General features: G+C 34.2%; 1 protein-coding gene across 1 annotated transcript in view; it reads right to left on the bottom strand.

The window, feature by feature from the left end:
• Window positions 1–14,940, bottom strand: part of LOC106473292 — a 23,577-nt gene that overhangs the window by 6,512 nt on the left and 2,125 nt on the right. Inside the window, exons 3-9 of the mRNA XM_022401755.1 lie at window positions 12,146–12,680; window positions 11,140–11,282; window positions 10,166–10,344; window positions 8,625–8,773; window positions 4,379–4,524; window positions 3,513–3,609; window positions 131–278 (exon numbers count right to left, since the gene is read on the bottom strand). Of these exons, the coding sequence (XP_022257463.1) occupies window positions 131–278; window positions 3,513–3,609; window positions 4,379–4,524; window positions 8,625–8,773; window positions 10,166–10,344; window positions 11,140–11,282; window positions 12,146–12,680 (1,397 nt within the window). The remainder of the gene's footprint in view (window positions 1–130; window positions 279–3,512; window positions 3,610–4,378; window positions 4,525–8,624; window positions 8,774–10,165; window positions 10,345–11,139; window positions 11,283–12,145; window positions 12,681–14,940) is intronic.

Raw genomic sequence — 14,940 nt, 5'->3', positions numbered from 1 at the left:
AACCCATTCAAGCCATCTCCAACCATTATTAATATAATAGTTTCTTCCTATTTTGTGCCTAGGTTATTTTAAGGAGATTTGATTTTAAACCTATAACAATAAAATTTCAGTAAGATATTTTCCAACTCACTGGTTCACACGGGCCACGGCAAGTACGAACTGTTGCCTGGAAGACCAATAAATTAGAATCGGGAATCTTAAAAGCATAAAAATCTGCTTCAAGGGCGCCATCTGGTGTTCGATGCAATTCAGGAAAGACATAAAGGTCAATAGGACAGCTAAAATAGATCATAAGTGTACATAAGCATTATAATAAGACTGGAAGGAGACACAAACTGTTTTCTGAGCAATGATTTATATTGTACATTCTCTGAAATGTTTGTTTGTTTGTTATTAAGCACACTTATAAAATGGGTTGACTGTGCTCTGGCCACCAAAGGTATCGAAACCTGATTTTTAGCACTATAAGTCCTCAGGTTTCTTGCTGAGCTACCAGGGGAGTTTTGTTTGTTTGTTACTTTGTAATTAAGCACAGAGCTACACAATGGGCTATCTGTGCTCTGCCCTCCATGAGTATCGAGGCCCAGTTTCTAATCAGGGTTTTTTTTTTAACTAAAGAAGTTACAACACGTTTGTCAACTTGACGTAGGTATTATCATTGTAACTTCACTAGGTTCAGATAGTTTAGTTATCTCGATATCCACTATTACATTGTTGTAATGGTTTCTGTTGTTGGATAGGTTCTTTTAGAATATTCGGTGAAAACGATTTCACGAACTAACGATACACCTTAACTTTACATATAACTAAACAGTCACTTGCTATTTTTCTCGGATGTACGGTATTTCTCTAACTTGTACATCGTTGAAACTTTTTTTTTTGTATTTATGGCAAAGTTACTAAGGCTATTGCCACCATCCCTAATTTTCAACTTGGGAGCAGAAGTAAGACAGCCACTCAGTAGCACCTTACCATCCACGCTAAGGGATTAACTACCACTCTTACAATACACCTACAGTTCCTAAACCCATAGGTGTACCATAGGGCAAACCCCACCCTGACAAACTCGTTTATTCAATAATCGACACACTGCTACAACAGACATACTAATGAAACAACAGTCTATTCAAACCTCAGGTTACTCTGGTTTTATACAATTTAATTCGTTTTAATAAAGGTTATAGAAAATTCTAGCTGTTTACTAATCAGGACATGTCAAAAACTCCCTTTACACAAGCAATAAAAAAAAACAAGTTTAAAGATACTCTACAACACTGCCCCTTCTTTGGATAGTGAATTCTCTTAAACAATCAACCTGTACATTAAAATTCATAATTAACAATAAAAAAGTAACCTTTGGCAAGTATGAACACTAATATTCATATATATAAACAGTACAATCATTAATTGTCTGACACCATAGTACTTTAAAAAATTATAAAAACAAAACTATCTCCTTTCTTGTCATATTTACTATCCCTAATTCATCAAAATCATCAAATCGGTTTGTTGGCTTTCTTTTCGATGGAACGAAGATAGGACGACCTTTTGTCGTGTCACTTCGGAAGTTGTCTTCGGGCGAATGGTTAAGGAAGTCCACTCATGGCTCCATCTATGGCGATACCCTGCAAGAGATCTCAACAGGAACCTCGGATTCTTCAGAGAATTGACTTCCAGTGAAATCTTCCCTAGAACTAAACATTTCACTTCCAAACATGATCACGATGGGTAACCTTTCATTTGGTTCACCTATCTTTCTGGATTCTGCTCTTTTGAACTTTAGGTTTATTGTTGTTGTTTTTTTATATATAGCATTTTTCTCCATGTTTTCACTGGGAGCCCAACTTTCAGTGGGATGATGGTCGTGTAGTGTACATAATTTTTCTGGTCATGGACTGTGAAACTGTCCAAAGCTAGTCTAACGTCTATCTTTGTCAATTATCCACACACCACATTCCTATTTCTGAAATTTTATGATCACTTGCTGTTCACATCAACCCATTTCCTTACTTAATTTTTGAGGGCTATGTCCCAGCTTTCATTACCACATCAGTTTTAAGGATGGTAGCTTTATAACCACTAACAATCAACAAGTTGCAAGGCTTTCCATTAAGGTATCCTTTGTCTCGTGGACTAGTTTTTTGTTTTTTTTAAATAATGCTCTCCTTATTTCTATCTGGTAAGATTAAGAATTTTCATCCTCAGGGTATATTCTGGGTTTATTATCGTCATAACTTCGACAATTCATCCACATCTTCAGCAATTTCTGCTAAGATATATGCCTTCCTCTTTACTCTGCTCCTAAACTTTGTCTCAGAAACTTCTGATGTGACAATACAAAGCTATTTGAAAATACTACCACTAATGCCTGATAGTTATGGTTCTAAGTTAGAAGGCTGCTTAGTGTAGTTGAAGCCGATTGATTTAAATATGCAGCAAGATGAATAACATTTTGTTTGCTTATTCATTCATTCACTTACTTTGGAAAGTATTTCGAATTGTGGTTGGTATACGTCCCATGGTACCTTCCAGTCAGAGTGTTGGTTTTTTCGATTGGACAGTGTTGTTGAATTAACCTACTAAATTCTTTAAGATCAGGTAGTGATATAGCTGGAGTAGACCCGAAAGATCCTGGATTTAAAGATGGCACAGCAGCAGTAGTTGTAACAAGTTTATAGTAGATGAAGTCTCCTATTCTATATGACACAGTTAACGATGTTTGAGGTTAAAATTATTGAGGGGGTGCGAATTTGATCTTTTCATTTCGAGATGTTTTGGCTCTGATAGTGATGTTATTCTGTATATTAATTATTGCCTTTTTGATCTTTTTATTATCTTTCTGCACTTTACAACCTTTCTTAATTTTCATATGACCTCGTCGACCTTACCTTTAATGGAATTTATTTTTGTTTGAAATTCTTCTATCAGTAACAATAGAAACGTCCAAATTTAAAACGCGTACAGCAGTATATAAAAGGAGCAACTTGAATACATTTAGACAAGAAAAAGCAAAATAGCTGAAGAAACAAGAGTAACCAATCCAGGGCATATATATATATCCTGGGCATCAATTTCAATTCAATCCTGCCCAATGTCTGTAGTGCAATTCACCCATGTACCTATACCTGTGCCCTAATGCAAGCGATCCTGGCCAGTGCCTATACCTGGATTAGTCTTATACCTGGATTAGTGAAATCCTTTTTAGTGCTTATACCTGGATTAGTGAAATCCTGTTTAGTGTTTATACCTGGATTAGTGAAATCCTGTTTATGCTTATACCTGGATTAGTGAAATCCTGTTTAGTGTTTATACCAGGATAAGTGAAATCCTTTTTAGTGCTTAGTGGTCATTAGCTTTATCCATTCCCTGTCTAAAAACATTTTTGGCAATGTGAGGAGTCATTAAACACTTACAAATTTAAAATGTGTAACTAAAAAAAAAGCTCAGTTATGTTTTTTATTAAAACTTTTTTCTTCAAATGCAATTAATGTGAAACCAGCGGTAAACCTTACCCTCTTGAGTCAATCAGTTGTACTTCCCTTCCTGAATAAGGATCCTTAGCGATGACGTTAGTTGCAAAAATATCACCAGTAAAGAAGTCATATCGATCTGTTGGAATATAAACAAATAAAGCATGTTTTAGCCTAAAAAACTTTATATATATATATATATATATATTTCATTACTCCTATGGATTCAGAAGGTTTCTATATCATACTTCTAAAACTTTTAAAATCTCGCTGCACGTAATCATAATGTTTTTCTTTCGTTGCACCATGTTACCAATCAAAAATAGTTGAAAATACAGCATTATTTTGTTATATAACATAGTGAATTTGGGGTTAAATATTTCATTCTACATTTAAAGTAATTGTATTACTCAAATATAATAACAAAATACAAATGTCTAACATTCCACTATATGTCCAACATTACTACGCTATGCCTAACAGTACTACGTGTTATGAAGTTCGGTTGATAGAAGTGAGAAAACTACAAGAACCCTTATGTCATGATTATCAGCGTAATTATGAAAAACAGGTGTTTAAAGTCGGACAGAAAGGGTGCTGTTGGCATGGTTTTGAGAAAGAAATATAAAACAAAGGCGTTTAACAGAATAAAAGAAAAAATACTGAGATGTGTAGTGACCGAAAAAAGTAACATACTGCCATAAGGGAACCAAAACCTAGTTATAAATATTTGTGTGCTGATTATATTATAATAAACAGCAGCTTTTATGCATATTAATATGAGCCAATTCTTGAAGTACAATAAATAAAACTTTAATAAAGTTGATGGGAGAGTAAATACAATCATAAAAAAGTGGTGTCAGAAACGGTCTACATATTAATATTACAACACATTGTCTCCAACTTACACTGTCCCCTCGCCTCCAACCTAAACGTTAACAAATCTCCTACTGCTATCGTATTTGTTGGAGTGCCACGGTACAAGATTCGAAGGACGACGCTAGAGGTCAGGATATTCTGTGCCGGCAGATGTTCGATCTGAGTTGGGTAGCGTCTGAAATTACGTAAATATCTTGATGTTATTATAGTAGGAATTAACGTTATTTTTTTGCGAAATCATAGTTAAAAAAACGAAAAACGTTGATCAAGTTGAACATAATAAACAGTAAATGGCCTTTTTTTTTCCTTTATGTATTTGTACACAGTTTACTAGTTTAGTAAAAAATGCAAAAAATATAGTACAAATTAGCGATTTTTTTTTCATGTATCGTACCCTCTTAGCAATTCATGAGACAAGCACTTGTTCTATACTTATTCGTACTGACAAGGTGTCGTCCCCCAGTGAGTCAACGGTAAATCTCCCGACTTACAACACTAAAACTTGTGGTTCGATTTCCCGCGTTGGACAGAGCACAGAAATCACTTTGTGTAGCTTTGCATTAAACAACACACGGTGTCGTATGATCTTTTTGACTTATGAAAAAAGGTAAAAGTCGCAGACGTTGAAACACGCCTCTAGAACCCTTGCACAAATAAATTAATGTAGGTGGCTCCTTCCAATACATAATTTTGGTGCAAACGTGCAAAATTTGTCTTACCTATTTTGAAATATAAGTTCCACACTTACCTCAGTGGCGTACCATTAACTCTGAACTGAAGAAGGGTTTGTTGCGTATCATTGACTAAATTACTGGTAATATTAATTCTCAAGTTAATCTCCACGTTAGCTTGCTGACTAGGTCTCTTTGTATAAGCACTCCATACCAAACTGATGTAGAAATTTGAAATCTGTATGATATTAGCTCATCCGCTAATGATCCAACTTTAGACTTGGTTGCACTATCCGTTACAGTTTCATTAATGTTCCAACATACCTCTTGTTTGGTACCTTACGCTTCTGCACCTGTACTTTAACACCTCTATCTAGTGTCGGAAAGAGATTTGTGAGTTATATTGACAAAATGCTTCAAAATATCTCATCTCTTAGTTGATGTAGCAAAAATAATATACATTCTTTTGAAGGAAATTTTTGGATCAGCTGTAAGGATACAAAAGTATTACAGAATACAAGGCTGAAGAAATAACAGCAAAACAGGAACAAAGAATGCCATTTTCCTTAATTGAAACAACCTACGTTGTACATCCTCATTTGCACTAATATCACCTCTCAGTAGAACAGGATTGTCTACAAGGCTATTATTAGTAACACTGAATCCTCTTAAAAAGACAGAACTGTCAACAAGGCTATTACTAATAACAATCAATCCTCTCAACAGAACGATACTGTAACAAGTTTGTTACTAATAACAATCAATCTTTTCAACAGAACGACACTGTCTACAAGGCTATTACTAATAACAATCAATCCTCTCAACAGAACGATACTGTAACAAGTTTGTTACTAATAACAATCAATCTTTTCAACAGAACGACACTGTCTACAAGGCTATTACTAATAACAATCAATCCTCTCAACAGAACTATACTGTCTACAAGTTTGTTACTAATAACAATCAATCCTCTCAACAGAACGATACTGTCTACAAGGCTATTACTAATAACAATCAATCCTCTCAACAGAACTATACTGTCTACAAGTTTGTTACTAATAACAATCAATCCTCTCAACAGAACTATACTGTTAACAAGTTTGTTACTAATAGCAATCAATCCTCTCAACAGAACGTTACTGTCAACAAGGCTATTACTAATAACAATCAATCCTCTCAACAGAACTATACTGTCTACAAGTTTGTTACTAATAACAATCAATCCTCTCAACAGAACTATACTGTTAACAAGTTTGTTACTAATAACAATCAATCCTCTCAACAGAACGATACTGTCAACAAGGCTATTACTAATAACAATCAATCCTCTCAACAGAACGATACTGTCTACACGTTTGTTACTAATAACAATCAATCCTCTCAACAGAACGATACTGTCAACAAGGCTATTACCAATAACAATCAATCCTCTCAACAGAACGATACTGTCTACACGTTTGTTACTAATAACAATCAATCCTCTCAACAGAACGATACTGTCTACAAGTTTGTTACTAAAAACACCTAATCCTTTTAAGAAGACGATAATGTCTACAATGTTGGTTTACTTTTTAGTTTCGCGCAAAATTACTTGACGGCTATCTGCGTTAGTTGTCCTAGCATTGAAAGACTAGAGCAGACATTCCCAACCTGGGGCTACATTTGCACTTCTCAGGGGGTACATAGGGGTCTGAGAGTATAACCATTGTTTACACTTTACTTGGTGTTTTAATCTACAGTCAGACAAAGTGGCTTACATAAATATACGCTCTTTAGACAAAAAGTTGTGATCATGGTGAACGTTGTGATGTTATTGCTGTGCTACATTATAACTCATGTTTTCAATAAGTAATGTAGAATAAAGCAATATAGAAAAACAGACTCAATCATCTCATTAGTATTAGTATTTAGTATATAGTTTTGACAATATACTAAGATAATGTATAAATTTACTGAGTTCAATTTATCGATGTTATCAATACTACAAGATCCTTATCCAGTCCACACATACAGATTTCATAATTAAATAATATAAAATCAATATAATTTTATCCATTTTTTTTAAATCTTTAATTTGTAGGGGTACATGGGAACATGTCAGAATGCCCAAGGCCAAGGACTACAGAGGAACAAAAATGTTGGGAATCCCTGGACTAGAGGGAAGGCAGCCAGTCAGCACCATCCACAGCCAACACTTGGGCTACTCTTTTTACCAACGAATAGAGGGATTGACTGTCACGTTATAACGCCTCTACGGCTGAAAGGGCGAGCATGTTCGGTGAGGGGGATTTGGACCTGCGACCTGCAGATTGCGAGTCGAGGGATCTAGCAATCAGGATATGCCGGGCCAAATCCACAAAGTTGGTACTAATAACATACAGTATATTTAACAGCACGATACTATCCACAAAGTTGGTACTAATAACATGCTGTATACTTAACAGGCGATGCTATCTAAAGGTTGGTACTAATAACATGCTGTATACTTAACAGGCGATGCTATCTAAAGGTTGGTACTAATAACATTTAATCATCTCGAAAGAACCTCAGTGTCTACTCTGTTTAAGAAAGCGATACTGTCTACAAGGCTGTTGCTAATATCACCCAAAATTCTCAACAGGACATTACTGTCTACAATATAAGTTGGTGTTCTAATGTTCAAATGCCTTACTAATCATTATTTATTTATCACTTATGAGCTATGAAGTTAGCTTGCTTTGATTAAAAATTATTGAAAATTTACTGCATTCTTTTATATTGGAATGCCTTTACGTATATATATATATGTATCTAAGCTAATTAACATATTACAAACTACTTTTATTTTCACAAAAAGTAAAATTAAAAATAAAATCTATGACGTGCAGGCCTAATACATTATTTGATTCGCCGTGCCCTCTGCCGTGGACTAGAAGTTTCACCTCTTTAATTAAGGCTTATCAGCACAGCTTGGATTGGCAATACAAATAGAAACAGTTAGGCCTCTTATAATGGTGATGTATATATTATATTTAAGGGGTTTTTGAGGTCTTTTCAGTTCACTATTTAGTAATCTAAATTAATTTAGGTGTGTTAATAATATTACTGAACTGCATTCATTTTATTATTTGATATTATACAATCGACCATCTGTTTAATGATTATATTAAATAGCTTCTTTGAAAATATAATCTGTGACATAAGGGCCTAATTACATGGCGAGTAAGGACTCGAAAACAATCGAGCCCCTGATTTTAGCGTTGTAAATCCGTAGACTTACCGCCGTCCCACCGGGGAACATTGAGCCAACCGAAAAAGTGACTTTAAACCTATAGACAACTTTCCCCATTTAAAATGTCAGCTAATCTGGTAAATAAAAAGAACGATTTTGGCACTGTATTGTTCTGATAAAGAATTAGTAACAATTAGCAAACTAAACCCTTATAAACACAAAATCAGTGTTGATTGATTTCGATATCTAATTCTATACTATTAGCATAGTAAACTAGAATTATTTATAATAAAAAATCAACAGGTATAGAAACTGAATTGACTAGTGTAATCCTATTATAGCTAAGATTGATTTATTCGTTTAAATTTTAATTCGAAAATTGGTGCTACATACCCGTCAGTTCGAGAGTCTAGATAATTTGACGTCACTACCGTTTCTCCGACTCCAGAAAGGTAACAAGTGAGGTTATATACCTTGTCACGTGACGTCTGCACGTAGTCGTTAAACTGTACTACAACAATGTTGGTCATAACATCTCCATACTGTGAAAAACACAAGCCATATTCGTTTAGTTGCAGAAGTTGGTTTATTAAGGACGATATTTGAAAAATAAAAATTATATTTGAACATGGACGGCTAAAAATTCAATGTTATTTTATGTGTAATGTTACAGTTCAAAGATTATCATTACTTATTTTGTCTTTCTGAAAAACCTTTGAAAATGGGATATTGATACATATTGTTACGACAGCGGAAGTCACGTGACCCTAGTAACACGTCATGATATTCTCGAAGGTTCGTGAATGCTCGAGTGTTTGCTAGATGTGTGGTATTCTTGTATATAAGTGCGCCAGACAATGAATCGAGAATAGAATTGCAGACAGACAGAGACGGACAATTGAGTCAAGCGCGGTAGTAAGTAAGTGCGTGAATCCTTCGTTGTGAATTATAGCGTGTGTTTAAGTTAAATTGATTGTGGAAATTAAGTGTATTGCAAAGTTGTATTAAGAAAGAATAAACTAGTTTTATTTAAGAAAGGACTTTTATCGCTGAAGTTTTTCGGAAAGAATTTTTACGGGAAATTAACAAACGGCTAGAAACGTAACAATATAAAGATCAGTTTTTTAAATCTAATTTGTTTGTTGAATACACCCGATACAAATATGTTATATTATATTTAATTATTATGAATGAGTCTTAATTTTCATAAATTTTAAAGGAGTGCGGGAGAAAACTTCTCACAATCTGCTTAATTTTTCATAGTTAATTTGTTTTATGCCCTATAAAACAACAAGCAAACAATATCATAAAAAATTACATTCAATAAAATATTAAAACTAGAATAACTAAGGCAGACTTCTAAATCTATTACAGAAAATTAAGTTTCATGCATTAATGTAACAGCACACATCATAAGTTATAATCACACCTAGAAATTTGATTAACCCTGACTGTGTTCAATAAGTTTTTGTTTTTGAATTTCGCGCAAAGCTACACGAGGGCTATCTGCGCTAGCCGTCCCTAATTTAGCAGTGTAAGACTAGAGGGAAGGCAGCTTGTCATCACCGCCAACTCTTGGGCTACTCTTTTACCAATGAATAGTGAGATCGACCGTCACATTATATCGCCCGCACGGCTGAAAGGTCGGGGCAATTTCAAGAATTATAAGGTACATTGTTAACACATACTTTAAACTCTCAACTATAAAATATTTAGTTAAGCTAAAGAGAGGTTGATTTGATTCTCTAGTGTCACAGAACAGTACATCGCTGTCTCCCTGTTGAGTGGTATTAAAATAAAAAGATAATTATTTTTTATTAAACTATTTCGAATTAGACGACGACAACGTTCAAGTGCAGATATTTTTGTTCAAACAGAATGAAATAAGCTACTTTCATTTTTTTAAATAATATTCTTTATCAAATATTTCAAACCTGTTGTGTTCCACATCGTGGAAAACCATTCGCTCGACTTATACGTAGCACATTAATATTCCCGCCATTGCCATCATAGAAGCACGTGTCATAGAACCCATATGTATAAATACGACCATAGAAGCCACCTGGTGTTCGAAGTGAGAAATCCATGCCGTCAGGAGAACAAGATTGGCTAACTGCAAATAAATCAAGTAACTATCTTTTACTGATTATCAGTATTATTTACAAAAATCGGGTGATTTGTACGGTAAGTTTAGCACGTGAAAATAAATATACCGTATTTTTAAAATGTCACATTTATACATATTCTGTCGTAATAGTTGCTGCTAGTATCAAAACTTACCACGTTAGAGCACTACACCGCAACACTTCATAGACATACTCATTCAATCAAGATTAAAGTAAAATAGTTGTTGTACGTTTCTAAAAAGCGATTTCAATTTCTAGAAGATAACTTTTTAGAAACCTGTTCTATTGACCCTAGTGTATACGTTAGACAACGTTTTTACTTCTATTATAGTTGTAAAAACGTTCATTGCATGTGTACTCTCTTTGTATTAATTTGTGGATTCAAAATCAGGTGTGTAAAAATAGCATTTCAGAGATATCTTTTATCTCTCACAAGCCACTGACTGAGAGGCCTTTCGTACAATACTACAACTCGTCACAATGAGAAGATTCTCTGAAACGTTATGGTTTAGTTTGAATGGCTCCCTCATTATAGTTTGTTTATTTGTAATTAAGCACAAAGCTACACAATGGGCTATCTGTGCTCTGCCCACCACGGGTATCGAAACCCGGATTCTAGCGTTATTATAGATGAACACTGGCTGTAATCTCACTAAAGCTCGGTATTCCTATGTAGTTGTACATTTACAAAGTACTGCAAATAAACTTAAAGGAACAAAATTATTTTCCTAATAACTAGAGAAACCCGATTTCTCACTGCATACAGTAAAACGAAAACTCACCATCCAAACAATGACGACCTGGCCCTGGCCCATCTCGCTCGTAGAAATCAAACTGGGTGTTGTCATCGAAATGGCTGGGGTTACTCAGTTGTACCTGAGTCGTGTCAATATCACTCAGCTCGCAGTTCTCAGGAAAGAAGGACCTGATTTAAAAAACGCTGTTTATACTACTCGTTGTTATCCAGCAAATATGATTTTAATAAACGCCTTTTTTTTTTTACAATTTATTTTAAAGAGGATCATAACTAGTTAATGGCTCGTCACATATTGAAACAATGTTTTTTTGTGGATTATATACATATCACTAAATAATTTATGAACGGTCTACCAAATGTTTTTTACTAATTTCACTGGTCAAAGGTCGTTTTCACTGCATGTTGAAAATAGAGGCTAATTTGTTGGTATTAAAGCAGGCTTAACAATCATGGTATATTACAATTGTATCATGCTCTACATTTATAAATGTTTTATGTTCTTCTAGCAGTTTCACAAAGCAGATATCATGTATTCTGCTTTAAACATTTGTGAACATTTGCGTATTCTCGTTTAATTGATTATCACTAATTACACTGTATACCGAAATCTAGAAAATGCACGATGTAGCTCATTTTTAATGTGTGCAAATAGGAAAAACAGTGTAGATTAGTAGGGCATTTTAACCAGATTCGGTAAACTTTTATTAGAGTTCCATATATTAGGATGTGGTTGAAGCTATCCTATAGTTGTAGTATTGACTTTTACACTTATCCCTTAATTGTCATGTTTTAAAGTTAATACATTAGTCTATTGTAAATCTTTATTTTTAAAAATATAATAAGCTATATAAATAAACAGTTATGGCCTTAGTGAAACTAAACTAAATGAAAAACACCAATATTACGTAACAATTTCAATTTAAAACTGATGTTTAGCAAACAAACAAAAAATGCTCCAGAAAAGTAAACTGTCTCTAGCTTTTTTAAAAATGCTTTTTTTTAAGTCGTAACGCGTTAGCTCCAAGTATTACCTAAAGTTGAAAGATCTACATTCAAAATCACGTGCTTCAATGCACGCGCGTTCACAGTCTTCTACCCTGTCAGCTCGTACCACTTTACGGACATAGAAGCTTCGAAGTCTTTGTCCAAATCCAACTCTTTGAAACACATCGCCCCCTGGAGCGCCACCTCTACCATGGTCCGCGCATGTGGGATAACCCAGCCCTCCTGGTCCTGGTGGAATGGGTGGGCCAGGAAGCCTAGGTGGATAGATCGAGTTAGGACCAGGTGGTAGTGGTGGTGGAGGAGGTGGCCCAGGAGGTAGTCTGTCGTAGCCGCCACCAGCACCATGTGATCCGCCATAACGACCACCGTAGTTCCCTTCGGGTCTCCCACCATATCTTTCCCAGTGAGGTGGTGGCGGTGGAGGAGGAAGAGGTGGGCGTGGATGCCGTCCTATTCCTGTTTTACTGTCGCTCCATCCTCCTCCCCATTTTCCACCACCAAAACCTCCATAATCAGTTCTTTCTGGAGTAAAACCTCCTCCGTGTCTTCCATCACCTCGAACTAGTAAAACAAATAAATCATAGTTTTTTTTATAACAATGATGTGTGTATTCATTGATAAAAACCATGAATAAGCTAGAAAAAAAACTAAGAGGAAATATTTAGTATGAAAGCAATAAATCACTGAAACTTAGAATATTGTTATCATTATTTGTTAAAAAGATAGTAATAACTGTACTGAATCTTTAGCAATGAAAGTTATTTTTACGGTTTATAGAAATCAGTCAATTAAAAGAAAACAACTCCGCTCTGAGCCTGAAAAGTTGTAGATTGACTTAAAAAGTTTTGTAGTTGGTGTATTTACTTAATTCATTGTTATTTGTTAGTTAGAATTCTGGCTCCTAGCAAAATAAACCAATGATAATTAATAAGGATAGAATAATGTACAGTTTTCTGATATTATGTTTAAAAGTTTTTGTGCGTTTCTATTTCTTTTTATGAGTTTTTCACGGAACTTCAAATCGACTCTTTGCAGTTGTCGACTACACAGTAAATGTCTTTCATGTTAATGTTTGTGACAGTCATTGCGTTTAGTAAACAAAGATAAACCTCATTGTGGCGTAATAATGCAAACTGTCTATCTTGAGATTTTTCATGTTTTGAAGTCTTCATAGCAACCAAACTCTAGCCTGCAACTAAAGTACTACAAATTCTATAGACTATAACTAATAACCTACAAATTCTAGACTACAATTAATGTCCTAAAACTTCTATGGACTACAACTAAAACCCTACAAATTCTATAGACTACAACTAATGTCCTAAAAATTCTATAGACACGACAAATGTCCTACAAATTCTATATACTACAACTTAGGTCCTAAAAATTCTATAGACTGCAATTAATGTCCTAAAAATTCTATAGACTACAACTAAAGCCCTACAAATTCTATAGACTACAACTAAAGTCCTACAAATTCTATAGACTACAACTAAAGTCCCTACAAATTCTATAGACTACAACTAATGTCCTACAAATTCTATATACTACAACTAATGTCCTAAAAATTCTATAGACTACAACTAAAGTCTTACAAATTCTATAGACTACAACTAAAGTCTTAGAAATTCTACATGCTACAACTAATGTCCTACAAATTCTATAGACTACAACTAAAGTCTTACAAATTCTATAGACTATAACTAAACTTCTACAAATTCTATAGACTACAACTAAAGTCCTAAAAATTCCATAGACTACAACTAAAGTCCTACAAATTCTATAGACTACAACCAAACTCCTAAAAATTCCATAGACTACAACTAAACTCCTACAAATTCTCTAGACAACAACTAAAGTTCTAAAAATTCCATAGACTACAACTGAAGTCCAACAAATTCTATAGACTACAACTAAAGTCCTAAAAATTCCATAGACTACAGCTAAAGTCCTAGAAATTCTATAGGACTACAACTAAAGTCCTAAAAAGTCTCTAGACTACAATTAATGTCCTACAAATTCTACAGACTATAACTAAAGTCCTAAAATGTCTCTAGACTACAACTAAAGTCTTACAAATTCTATAGACTACAACTAAAGTCCTACAAATTCTATAGACTACAATTAAAGTCCTACAAATTCTATAGACTACAACTAAAACCCTACAAGTTCTATAGACTACAACTAAAGTGCTAAAAATTCCATAGACTACAACTAAAGTCCGACAAATTCTATAGACTACAACTAAAGTACTAAAAATTCTATAGACTACAACTAATGTCCTACAAATTCTATAGACTACAACTAAAGTACTAAAAAGTCTCTAGACTACAATTAATGTCCTACAAATTCTATAGACTACAGCCAATGTCCTACAAATTCTATAGACTATAACTAAAGTCCTAAAATGTCTCTAGACTACAACTAAAGCCCTACAAATTCTTTAGACAACAACTAAAGTTCTAAAAATTCCATAGACTACAACTAAAGTCCGACAAATTCTATAGACTACAACTAAAGTCCTACAAATTCCATAGACTACAACTAAAGTCCTACAAATTCTATAGACTACAACTAAAGTCCTAAAAAGTCTCTAGACTACAATTAATGTCCTACAAATTCTATAGACTGCAGCCAATGTCCTACAAATTCTATAGACTATAACTAAAGTCCTAAAATGTCTCTAGACTACAACTAAAGCCCTACAAATTCTTTAGACTACAACTTAGGTCCTACAAATTCTCTAGACTACAATTAATGTCCTACAAATTCTATAGACTGCAGCCAATGTCCTACAAATTCTATAGACTATAACTAAAGT

This window comes from Limulus polyphemus, unplaced genomic scaffold (assembly GCF_000517525.1).
Source record: "Limulus polyphemus unplaced genomic scaffold, Limulus_polyphemus-2.1.2 Scaffold6049, whole genome shotgun sequence".
In the NCBI taxonomy this organism is placed as follows: Eukaryota; Metazoa; Arthropoda; class Merostomata; order Xiphosura; family Limulidae; genus Limulus; species Limulus polyphemus.
The sequence above is the reverse complement of the archived record's forward strand: the minus strand, read 5'-3'. Positions and strand labels throughout refer to the sequence as shown.